The sequence below is a fragment of the Euprymna scolopes genome, chromosome 7, assembly GCF_053919585.1.
Source record: "Euprymna scolopes isolate OS-2025 chromosome 7, ASM5391958v1, whole genome shotgun sequence".
NCBI classification, from domain to species: domain Eukaryota; kingdom Metazoa; phylum Mollusca; class Cephalopoda; order Sepiida; family Sepiolidae; genus Euprymna; species Euprymna scolopes.
The window spans coordinates 25,562,633-25,575,615 of record NC_136488.1 but is presented as its reverse complement, the minus strand read 5'-3'; the positions used below and the strand labels follow the sequence as shown (position 1 = coordinate 25,575,615).

General features: G+C 34.9%; 1 protein-coding gene across 1 annotated transcript in view; it reads right to left on the bottom strand.

Moving 5' to 3' along the window:
• LOC145280226 (MFS-type transporter SLC18B1-like) overlaps window positions 1-12,983 on the bottom strand; it is a 68,012-nt gene that overhangs the window by 2,929 nt on the left and 52,100 nt on the right. The window contains exons 11-12 of the mRNA XM_080132010.1: window positions 5,629-5,703; window positions 2,796-2,889 (exon numbers count right to left, since the gene is read on the bottom strand). Of these exons, the coding sequence (XP_079988136.1) occupies window positions 2,796-2,889; window positions 5,629-5,703 (169 nt within the window). The remainder of the gene's footprint in view (window positions 1-2,795; window positions 2,890-5,628; window positions 5,704-12,983) is intronic.

The window sequence follows — 12,983 nt, the reverse complement described above, 5'->3', positions numbered from 1 at the left end:
AGTTATAAATATTTCTTAAAGATACCACTTTACAAAGAACAGACACATAATTTATGCAAGTTGTTACCAATAAAAGCCTAATATTTTGAAAATGAGCAACAATATGAGTGTCTGTTCCTTATAAAGTGATATATATATATATATATATATATATATATATATATATATATATATATATACAGTCATCCACATACAGTACTGTTTTGCTGTTTCACAGCTCATCAGTGCGGCTAGACAAGCAACTACTTCAAGCCAGGATTGAAACACAACCGCCCTAACGACAGCCGGAGCTTCTAATCATTGCACTATTCGGCTGCTGCTATGCGAACACTGAATTAACAATGTTTTGACATTGTCCAAATACCTAAGCTCAATTTGTTTACACAAAGAGCATATATATATATATATATATATATATATATATATATATATATATATATATATATATATCATCATCATCGGCGGTCACTCGTGTCCGAGTAAGACTGTCCTCCGTTGTGGCTTCTGTGGGTCCTCAGGTCAGCATAGAGTCTAATCCTAGACCCAATTTTTCTTGTGCAATTTGGGCAGATAAAGGTAGTGGTGATGGGGTGGGGCTGGGTGTGTCTGGTTGATAATCTGTCCTTTCTGTGCTTGCGTTTATCCTCAGCAGCTTGATTTATATATATATAAATATTAGTGATGGGCGGATTTCAATATTTTTCCAGATTCCAATACAATTACTAATTTCGTACTAAATACCTGATTACAATACAATTATAATTATTCTGATTCCGATTCTTTATAAATGTCTTTAACTATAAAATTGTTATTTTTTCTCGATTACCATAAAAACAGATGTTAAATGGGCATATATTTTTTCAAATGTAAATTGTACACTTGTGATCTATAGATTTTAGCATTAGTAATTTAGAATAAATAAATATTTATTATTTTATTATTATTACCAGCAGTGGAAGATTTTGTTTTAAACAGAATCAAATAAAAATAAGATAATTAAAGGAATCGTTTTTGGCATTGGAAAATAGGTACAAATTTTTCCGATTACAATTCCAATATCCTAAAAAGTTCCGCTTTTTCCAATTTCGGATTCTGATTAATCGTCCTAATATTAATATACATATATTAAACATTGTTAATTCACTGCCCTGCAGCAGCAACCGAATAGTGCAACAGTTAAAAGTGCCAACTGTCGTTTGTTCAGTCGAGTTTCAATCCTGGCTTGAGGTAATTGTTTGATTAGCCGCACTGATGACCTGTAATACAGCGAAACAGTAGTGTATGTGGATGACTATATATATATATATATATATATATATATATATATATATATATATATATATATATATAAATTCTGAGATAAATTATGTATACTTACAACAAAATTTATTGTTTGATAAAAAAAGTACAGATAATTATTAAAGTGTTTTCCTTAACCTGGAATATGTTAATAAAAAAAAAACCCACAATTCATTTTGGAATATACCACTATTCATGTGATCTTATAATGGTTCACGTATATTCCTTACTTCGACTTTGGGTTTTCTTTTTTACAATATCACCTCAATTTTAATTTTCAATCTATGTGCTAATAAGTAAAATTCATAATTATCCATATTTATTTTGATAACAATATTTCCTCTGATGAGATAAGCCATTTATCCATGGGTTAAAGAAAACACTTCAATAATTATCTGTACTCCTTTGTCAAACAATAAATTTTGCTGTAATAATTTATCTAAGAATTTCCATTTATATTATTGCTTAATATCACACGTTGAGCTTTATTTATCTGCCTGTGATCGTCTTATAAATATTGATTCTAATATTTATTTGGGCTTCATATTAACAGTATTATACAGCCTGTATTCTTACTTACTGCACTTCAGTTTCATTTATATATATATATATATATATATATGAAGAGTCCTAGAGTGGATGAAACGCGGAATATTCAGCGTAGCTTAACCGCCATATATATTTTATAACTTACTATATATATATATATATATATATATATATATATATATATATATATATATATATATATATATATATATATTCAGCGTAGCTTAACTGCCATATATATTTAACTTACTATATATATACAGGGTGGGCCAAAATAAGGGTCCTATCTTTAAATTTGAATAACTTCCACAAAATAAAAGTTAAACTCACCAAACTTTATGTGTGTGTAGACTGACCCTTCCGAGATTTTTTTTGAAATAAACAAAATTTTGGCCGAAAAACACTTCTTAAAACTTACATGAATTTATGAATTTTTAAAAATAGGACCCTTATTTTGGCCCACCCTGTATATATATATATATATATATATATATATATATATATATATCTATATATATATATATATATATATATCCTGGCTTCAGGTAGTTGCCTGTCTAACCACACTGATGAGCTGTGAAACAGCGAAGCAGTACTATATGTGGATGACTAAGATCTTTTTTTTATTTATTTATTTTTTATTAGCGATTCTTTGCTATTTAATTATTACGCTATTAAGCGATGAGGGAATAACTTTCCCTTTGTTTTTGGAACCTATTTTTTGTTATTATTTTTAATTTTATTTAATAAACATTTAAATATTTTATTCAAATATTTATCAAATTTATGCATGTAAAAATATTTAATAAATATTGGAATAAAATATTAAAATGTTTAATTAATAAAATTTATATATATATATATATATATATATATATATATATATATATATATATATATATATATATATATATATATATATTCAGAAAGAAAATCTGAATACTTACAGCACAAAAACACCCAATGGCAATATAAGTAAGACATAATTGAAAACCAACAATGTCTACCAAATAACCGCTCAAACTCGGCCCCAGAAACTCGCTGAAACAAAAACAGAAAGAAACAAATTGAAAGGGGGGTGGCGTCTGAGATTGGATAATTGAAAAATAGAAAACATTCGTTTTTGTTATTCTTTAACGATTTGAGAAAAAAATCTTTTCACCAACTTAAAAAAATGTTTGGCGGCACTTCATAATTACCTGTGAGTATATTTTTGTAACAATCAGTAGAATTAGTTGTGTCATTAGAGTTTATGCTACCCAGGGTGGTCACTAATTTTGATTCACCTCACTCTCTACATCCTATATATGATGATTGCAACGTCTTGTCAGACGAGTGTCACTCCCTCAAGCACTTAAAGTCCATAAGCCCAAAAATGACTTCCATTGCCACAAGACCATTTTTATAGACAAATGCCTGAAGGAGTATCTATACACAGATGATGTTTCAGAGTCTTAGCTTTGTACGACAGCTAAGTCTCTCTCTCGGTTCAAAATGTTGAGATCCAGCAACAAGTAAGAGCAAGATAGCCAGCAACAAGTTAAACTGCAGACCAGCTTAATGCGGATACTAGTCTCCCGCTTTATGGTTTTTTAAATCAAAGATTTGCTTCTCCTAGAAAGGTTGCCTTCATCACGGCTTACAGGAGCCCTCTCCACCCCAACACACACATACAAACACACACGGTGCTAGTTGGCCGTTGACCCCGAAAAAGGGTTCATTCGCCCTTTGGAAGGTCTTGTTTTTAATCCTTCAGGGAGACTAGCCACCCTCCTCACCAAACAAGTTTGTTGGGGAACCAGTTTAGTCGCCGGTGACCCGACCATGAGGCAGATAGTACTGGGTTACATGGTACCAGTAGCATATGACATGACCTATATATATATATATATATATATATATATATATATATATATATATAATTCTCCAAGTTCCAAACATCAAGTTTTTTCAGTTGGTCATTTATTACCTTTCAAAAATTATCCATTACAATATTGCTTCACATTGCGACTAACAAGTCTGCAAAATAATGTTATTGCTGCATATTTAGTTACGTACTCATCAGATGTTTACCTTAAAAAAATCTTATAAAAACACTATTTTGGACAACTTATATGTGTCTAAATATTCTTTTTACAGAATTTAAATATGACCACTAAACTTATATATATATATATATATATATATATATATATATATATATATATTTATATAAAACGACCTCGGACCACAGCCGCCTTCCTAAGGAAGCAAATAACCCCAAAATACTATAAAACAATATACACATTCCCAAACCAATACAAGCAAACACACACACGCACACACACGCGCGCACACACACACACACACACACACACACACACACACACACACACACACACACACACACACACACACACACACACACACACACACACACCCTACCCCACCCTAAAGGAAAAGAAAAAAACATTAGCAGAAAGAGATAGCGACTGACTACAGCGAGGTCAACGGCTCCCTGGACAAACCAAATAAAAAAGCAATAAAAATTCAGCATACCAATGTATAATAAACACTTACAAGCCTCCACCCCTTGGGAAAACTTCAAACTAACAACGAAAATCGCCATTTTTACACATTTGAAAATAATTTCTGACGAGGACGCATCACAGACCGTCTGAAACGCGCGTAAACGATTTCAATGACTTAAAAACATTATTACAATGATCCAAACATAATTCTCAATGAAAAACCAAGACACGGAATAATAAAATAATGTTAAAAAATACACATTGTTGGTGACTACGCCCTTATTTAAATATATATATATATATATATATATATATATATATATATAGTTTTATGCATTTTGCTAACTCCTTCCCTCTGACGAGAAGGAAAATATTTCTTCGAAACTCTACAGATTAAGGATTTTCACCTCTATTTGTGTTTCCTTTCAGAATAATAAATATGTGTTTAACTCTTGCTAATGTGTTTCTCAGCATACTTTATTAAACCTATGTACTTTTTTGGGGTCACCCTGTGCATGTGTATGTGTGTGTATATATATATATATATATATATATATATATATATATATATATATATATATATATATAATTCACTATATTCGAAGTTCCAATATTTTATTTATCTTAACAATCATTCTTTCAACATATCAAACTTTGGTACATTTTTTACAGATCTGTTTCATTTACATGGAACAATCAAATATTTATGTTAACATTAAAGCTTTCCTTACGTATACTCATCAGAAAAAAAACAACAAAAGATTTCTTAGAAAAAAAGAAACATGACCATGTAATGTTGAAAATGAAGCTTATAGAAGAATTCATATCATGTGTTTACATTAGGTTATCATCTTTGTTATTCTCATATATGCTCTGTTGTTAGATTTAGCAAGCATAGAGCTCCTAAACAAAAAAGAATTGGTATACATAAAAGGTGAAATATAATCGCAAAATCACAGAGCTGCACATTTGGAGCATATTTCATACTGATAAAACAAAAACTGTTGCATCTTCATGATGGAAACAGTGGACAAGTCATGCATTTATTGAAGTTTATTTGTATCGAATATGGTTGGATTGCAGGAAGGATGGTGAATCTTATTAACAGTTCAGTGGGTGGCAATTTTTTTTTTTTTTTGAAGGGGTGTCATTCTGGTTGAACTTGAACTCTGATGATTCCACAGTAACAATAAATTAAGCCACTCCCCCTTTACATCTATGTCGGTTTGAAATAAATTAAAAAAAAAAATAGTGCTAAAGAATCACTTACCCACAGGCATACATTGAAGTCCAAATACCTGCAACGATTGCATGTGTACTTAAGGAGGTTTCAAACCCAGAATTTCTGGAAAAATAATTTTGATAGAATTAGGTATCTGGTAATGACTAGAATAACAATCCTTGTAATAAATATATTTTTTCTTGAGAATTGAATAAACAAACAATAATGAAAACTCATAGGAGCTTATAAAGTAACCCGTAGTTGATGATTTGTAGCAATTATCGAACTAATATATTAGTCAATCAATTTATTTCAAGACAAATTTCAACAAATAAAGAATTAAATCCACAACCCGGTTCACAAATGGGGTCCAGATAAAGCTACTAAAGTGATCATGGGAGAAGGGTCATTCAATATACATCATCATCTAGTCATGATAACTCCTGAATCTTCCTGAATCTTTCACGTTACCTCACTCTATTCTCAAACAGACCACACTTTTATTCGGAATTTAGATCAATTTACCGATATGATGCTCCTACACATACTTTATATATAAACACAATAACATTCTTAGAGCAAATGTGTGGTGTTGGAAGTCCATTAACTCTTGTCTTATTATCTCTCCCTCTATACAAAATCCCACAACCCTTTTTAGTTTTGAATAAGATTATTCTCTCTCTACTAGTCCACACGTGTTGTGTATTTCTTCCTTTGAATTTCTGCTAATTCCTAATATTTTTCACTAATAATACAACTCGCAATAAGCCACTATTTAAGATTATGTGGTGATGCAGAAGAATAGGCGACACAAAGTCTGCAGCAAACGGTATCAGATAAAAAATTATTTTATTTTTCTAAAATAAAATATAAATATAAAAAATCAATGAACATTTTATCAATTAATATATTTTTTACAATATTAAAAGCAAATTCAAAACAATGAAACAATAAAATTTTATTTATTATTTTATGCAAAAAATTAAATATAATGCAAACTTTTTTATCTGACACTATTTGCTGCCGACTTCGAGTCGCCTATTTCTTTGCATAATTTTTAAAATAAATAAACTCAGTGTTTCTATATCGAAACGTACTACTAGTCGACTGATTTGAACATTGGAATAAAATTATCTTTGACTGCCATCCTCCTCCTTGTAATGTTAAAGTGAGTTGATTAAATGACAAAGGCATTGTTGTTTTACTAATGTTTTATTAACATATATACTGTTGTGATATTAATATGTACAGATGGTTAGGGATTAGACGAGGATACGAACTGAGTCTACAAACCGGAACTGCTTGACAGTGAGTCTGAAACAGGAAGAAGGGATATAGGACAGTAGGAGGAGGACATGATGGGTTTGTTATTACTGATACTACAACATCCCCTTCTCTATTGAAGGAGAAGGACATTGTTCTGTAATGGACTGAAAGCGGTTTGTGGGAGAAGTGTGTGTGTGTGTGGGGGGTGATAGTTCATTTGTTCTACGTCACAGGTCGAGTCTCTGTATAGGTTTACTCGCCCTGCTTGATTTACACAGTTTAGCAGGCATCGATGGAACTGGTGGATGGATGCTTGGGATGGTTGATAGGTGATCACCGACTGACCTTGGGCCTTGTGCTGGGATAGTGTTGTGAAGGTAAGGAACTCGGTGTGTGCCACAACAAGTTTTCAGCTGATGCTGGCACTTTGTGTTGTCTGTCTCGCCCTTTGTTGGCCTTAATGACTGCCAGTTTCTGCGATAGATTACATCGGTGAAAAGTTTTACCAGGTATGACCTTAGCTCGGCAGCAATTTGCATAATCTTTCCAGGTTTCCAGAGTCTGGTTCTTTTGTCCTGGACATAAACCTGTTGATTGGTATGTAACTGAGCGTATTGATGGCTATTCTTTCGGTCATGCCACATTTTTTTTCTGTTGTTTGTTCATCCCCCAGTTGTTATTTCAATACCAGTCGGGTCCTTATGGGTCTTCCATTCAGTAACTCTGCTGGAGATTTGATTTGAGCTGATAGTGGTGTGGTCCTGTAAGCCATCATTGTTAGGTGACTGTCTGTGTTCGGCTCTCATGCTTTCAACAACAACTTTTTACAGATACTCACCATCCTCTCTGCGAATCCATTTGACTGGGGGTTATGTGGTGATGAGGTAATGTGCTTGAAGTTGTAAGATTTGTCAAAATCTATCAACTCTGTACTGGAATACTGTGGCCCATTGTTGCCGTATCCTACCTCTGCAACATCTCATTCTTCAAACAGAAGTTTCATTTGTCAAATTACTGCAGCTGATGTGGTTGAGTGGAGATGCTGTATAAGAATTCCTTATCTTCCATGGTATAGATGTCTGAACTGACATACTGCCATGGGTAAGAAGGTGTCTCATGCTGGTGTAATGTTTCTAATGGGATGGTACTTCTGGCATGTGGAACAGTCTCTAATTAGTTCCTCTATGTCCTTCTTGATACCGACCCAGAAACTGCTGTTCAGACCAGTAAACGTGTTTTCTCTATCCTCTGGTGGGATAAATGTAGTTGTTGTAGTATGTCCGGTTGAAGTAAGATTCTTTAAGGCTATTGATTCTAGCAGTTTGTGATCTGTTTGTATTGTCACTGCTTGGCCCCATACATAGTGATAGAATTTTTTCACTACTAAAACCACTGCTAGCATTTTGTGCTCTATACTGGAATATCTTGTATTTGGTCCTGACAGAGTTTTGCTTACTAGAGTGACTGGCATTCCATTTTGGATGAGGACTGCGCCTAGTTCAGCTGATGATGCATGTACTTGTATTTTGATTGGCACTTTTGGGTCAGTATATTTAAGCACAACTGCTTTTCCTATTTCCTCTTTTATACTGTTAAATGCCATCTGTTTCTGTGTATTTTTATTGACAGCTCTCAGAGCAGCTTGGTCAGCATTGCCAGTTAAATTAAGAAAGCTTGCTAGTTGTTTTTCATCTTTTTGTGGTTTCATCTAGACGATGCCCTCTATCTTCTTTGGGTCTGGTTTCACTCCATCCCCTGATATGACATGACCAAAACAAGAGATTTCTTGTGTGCAGACCACTAATTTGTCTGGGTTGAACTTGCAGTTCTTAGACGGGGCTCTTTCTGGGAGTCCCTTGAGTGCTTTGTCATGATCGCTGCCGTCTTCCTCAAATCCAACAATAACAGTGTCATCCAATATTGAGAGGATATTCTTGATGTCTCCAAAGGTCTCAAACATAGCTCACTGAAATTCGTCTTGCACACTCTTGACCCCATTGAGAAGCACTTAAACATATAGCATCCTTCAGGGCTCAGGATTAGGGTTAGCTCTCTTGATTTTTCATCCAGTTTCAGCTTCAGGTAGCCAGATTTCACATCAACTACTGAGAACAATTTTGCTTCACAAAGTCTGGAGAAAGTCAAATGTTGGTGTAACAAAGTGTGACCTCAACACTGCTTAGTTTAAATCCTTATGGTCCAGGTATAGCCTAACAGATCCATTGGCTTTTGTGACACATACAAAAGAGTTGACCCAGGATGTCAGTTTTGTTACAGGAGTTATTATATCCTGGGCTACAAGGGAGTCTAGCTCTGCTTTGAATTTCTCTTTCAAGGCTATTGGTACTTCACGGGGTGGGTGTATTACTGGAGGTACTGACGGGTCAATCTTAATGCTGTACTCCCCTGGTAGGCACCTGATGCCTTTGAACACATCAGCAAATTCCTTGACTATGTGGTCTCTTTCTTTCACGTCTTTTTCTGGTTTTGATTATGTTGCTGCAATTGAAATGATGTGGTCTTGTTCAGATATATTACTCCCTATTGTAAAATTAAGGGTCACTAGTCCCAGTTTCCTAGAGGTCTGGAGGCCAAGTAGCACGGATCCATTACTTTTTACCATGTGGAAGTTGGCACTTGTAAATTTATTGCCACCCACCCATTCGGTGATTGGGACACCACCAAAGGCGAAGTCAGGTTGGAGTGTCTCACAGGTGTACATGCTTGAGTTGTTTGAAACATTCTCACAGGATGAGGTTGCTCATGGCAACTGTGTCCACCACATTTATTTTTATTTGTGATCTTTTGTTCTCTACTCTCAATTCTACATATGCCTCTCTAGGGTCTGTATGGGATTTTGCTATTTTGAACAAATTTTGATATGGTATGGAAGTAAGCCTCTGTTGCCAGTGATTATCTTCCTCATCGCTATGCATTGTTATATTGTGGGCGTTTCTATTTCTTGGAGTTTTTCTTGATTTTGGAGGCCTATCTAGTTTACGAGTGGAGTTTTTTGTGTCTCTGGTGTGGGAAGCGACTGCAAAATGTCCTGTCTTCCGGCACTTCCCACAGGTTTTTTCTTTTGCTCGGCATTCGCCTCTGTAATGGCCTTTTCCACAAAAGTAGCAGTTGTTATAATACTCTCTCCTAGCCTTTATTGCGTGGGCATCTTGGGTTTTTTCCTCGGGAATCTGTGGTGCACTAGGTGTGTTTTGTATTGCCTTCACCTGCTATAATGTTCCCTCTTCTGTCTCTGCAATGCATAGTTCTTCTGTGATGCTGAGGTTATTTTCTTCCTTGAGTAAGAACTTTTATGTGAACTTAATGTTCAGTCCAAAAACAAAAAGGTTGACTAGAAGGGTTTTCACAATGAGGGATCGTACTTGCACTGTTTCACTATTTGCTTTAATCTCCTCAAAAATGCGTGGGCTGGTTCATGAGGTTGTTGTCACACTGCAGGAGCTGGTATTTTGAGACAAGTTTGATTTCAGCTTTATGTATGCGCAAAATTTCTTGATGTAGTTTTCGACATTATGCACTTCACTTGCCTCAAATTCAAATGTGTCACTCATATCTTGACCTTCAATCCCCGACCACAGCAACAGATAATTCACTCTTACTTCCCCACTTATGTCCTTGAGAGGTCGATTAAAATGAAACATAACCTGTTGAACGAATTTGTCAAAATCTTTTGATAAATTGGTACTCTGCCAATCCATAGAAGAGGGAGGTATTTGACAAGCCATTGTTAATAAAGAGAATTAGCACACTCCATTAGAAGAAATGAATTTTTTTTTTATTGATTCACAATATTGACTGATTCGTACAGTATTTGTTTACAATGAGTGGCAGAGCAATAGTTTGTTTGGGTTGCTAGTTTTTACAAAAATAATAACAATATAGTAACGGATCATTTACCTTACAGTGTCTTGCCTTGACGTTCTTTGACAATGTTTCCCTGCTCGTTTTCTTTTTTATGTATTATGTCCCTCATCCTGTGACTTCGTATATTTTTTTTTATTATTTGAGTTCCTTGGTTGACGCTTGTATTTCGTAAGTTCCCTTTACACCGTGATTAATACAACTTGTTTTGAGTTCTTGTATAGCGTCCTGTTATATCGCATATCCCTCCATATTTACATGAATAAACCGGAAACCATCAGGAGCAGCGACAGTGATAATAATGGCGACGCTAAGACAAAGCCCGTTCGTCGATACAACGCAAATGAATACACTAAGCACATACGACAACTTCAAATCCCATTTTTTATGTACACACATCAATAGAATAACTCGCACCTCACTTCCCCAAAGAAAACCGCCCGAGGAAGCCGCACATAAAAATAAAAATAAAAATACAAAACACAAACATCACAGCAGGCGCATCTCCGGCACCATATAAACACGAATAATTATTTCACGAAACGCTGCAACAGTACAACACCTACTAGAATACATTCACAACTTTCTTAGCTTTAAATCGATATAACACATGTATACAAACATCAAACAGATGACTCCATACATTAAAACATAAAAAACAAACACAAATAAGAAGCGAAACGATGACCAGCAACAAAAGCCACCTACGTCCGCATCACGAGTATAAAAATGTCAGCAAACAGATCGGCCCAGATTGGCCGCTACGTGGCAAGTTGTGAATCTCGCTCGGTCAGCGAACTTTTTGACGCATTAGTTAAGCCATGTTGTTTAGCTCCGACTGTTCTTGCGTGTGTTCCTACACGAAAAGGTCACAATTCTAGCGCATAGGAAAATAGTGCTGATATCTTTACACCTACCCCCTCCCCCGTACCAGATAGAAAAGAAAATATATTGTTCTGATATTTGTGTTATTGGATACTTGTGCTATCTATCTATATATCTATAAAAGTGAAAGTGTCTGTCTGTCTGTCTGTCTGCCTCTGTGTGTGTGTGTGTGTGTCTGTCTGTCTGTCTGTGTACACTTCCCTACACAATAACTCTGTCAATTTTCAGTTTACAGACACGAAATTTGATATACAGCGTATTGAGATTTGGGAAAATATTTGCAATCCATTTTCAGCCAGAAATTTAGCTGTTAAGGGGTCAAAGTTCAACGATTTGATCTTTGATAACTCTACCAAACTCCTTCGCCAATTTTGGGTATAAACAATTGAAGTTTTAGATATAGGTTTCTTGGACATGGATCTAACTTAATAATTTCATTTGAGTCTAAAACAACAAATGTTAAGGGGTCATAATAGGGGTCAAAGTTAAAATTTTTTTATCTCTGCGGTCTCTACCAAATTGCTCAGACAATTTCTGGTCTAAACATTTGAAATTTTACATAAAGGGTATTCAGAGATAGGGTAAGCTTTTTAACCGGTTTAGGTTGAAAATTTGAGCTACCAATATATAAATGTATGTATGTATGTTTGCATGCCTGCCTAAAACTTTCGACAGAGGCGACAGATTTTCACAAGATCAGTATCGTTTTGAAGCTCGACCCGTCAGACGACAAATACCGAAAAATTGGTTAAAAACATTAATTTTCTCACCTTCAACTTGGCACTTTTCTACAGAGAGGGGTCGCTTTTATCTCCTATATTTTCGAAAGTCATTCCTTCTTTTCGATTGTCTAGCCTTAATTTAAACCTACGTCACTTCCGGTTTGGCAGTGGTCGTAACAGCAAAGACGTCATGTTTTTCCCGTTCTTTTCCTCCTTCGCGGTACGGGTTCGAGCCTGCCTTCCTAATACCACTTTCTTTTTTTGCTCAACACACACCTCCAAACACCCCGGACAACGCCGGGCACCCATACTAGTATCCTATATATTTCACGAACAATTCTTGTATATGTTGATTGTTTTCGATTTCTCTGGTGTGAGATGTTATTTGTGTTATTATGTCCTGTTTGTAATGAGGTGATATGGTCATTGAAACGAACCTGTTTATGATTGAGAGCTTCTGCTGCTCTTATTTGGATTCTATTTCTTCTTTTTGATGTTTGATCATCCGTCTGGAAGTTGAAGGATGTAGGATCTCAGTTTTCACATTTTTTTAAAATTGTTGCTGGTTTCCATTTCCCTGTTTGGTTATCCAGCATGCATACATCTTGCCCAGGGATAAATGGTGGTAGATCATGAGCTGTTTTATCA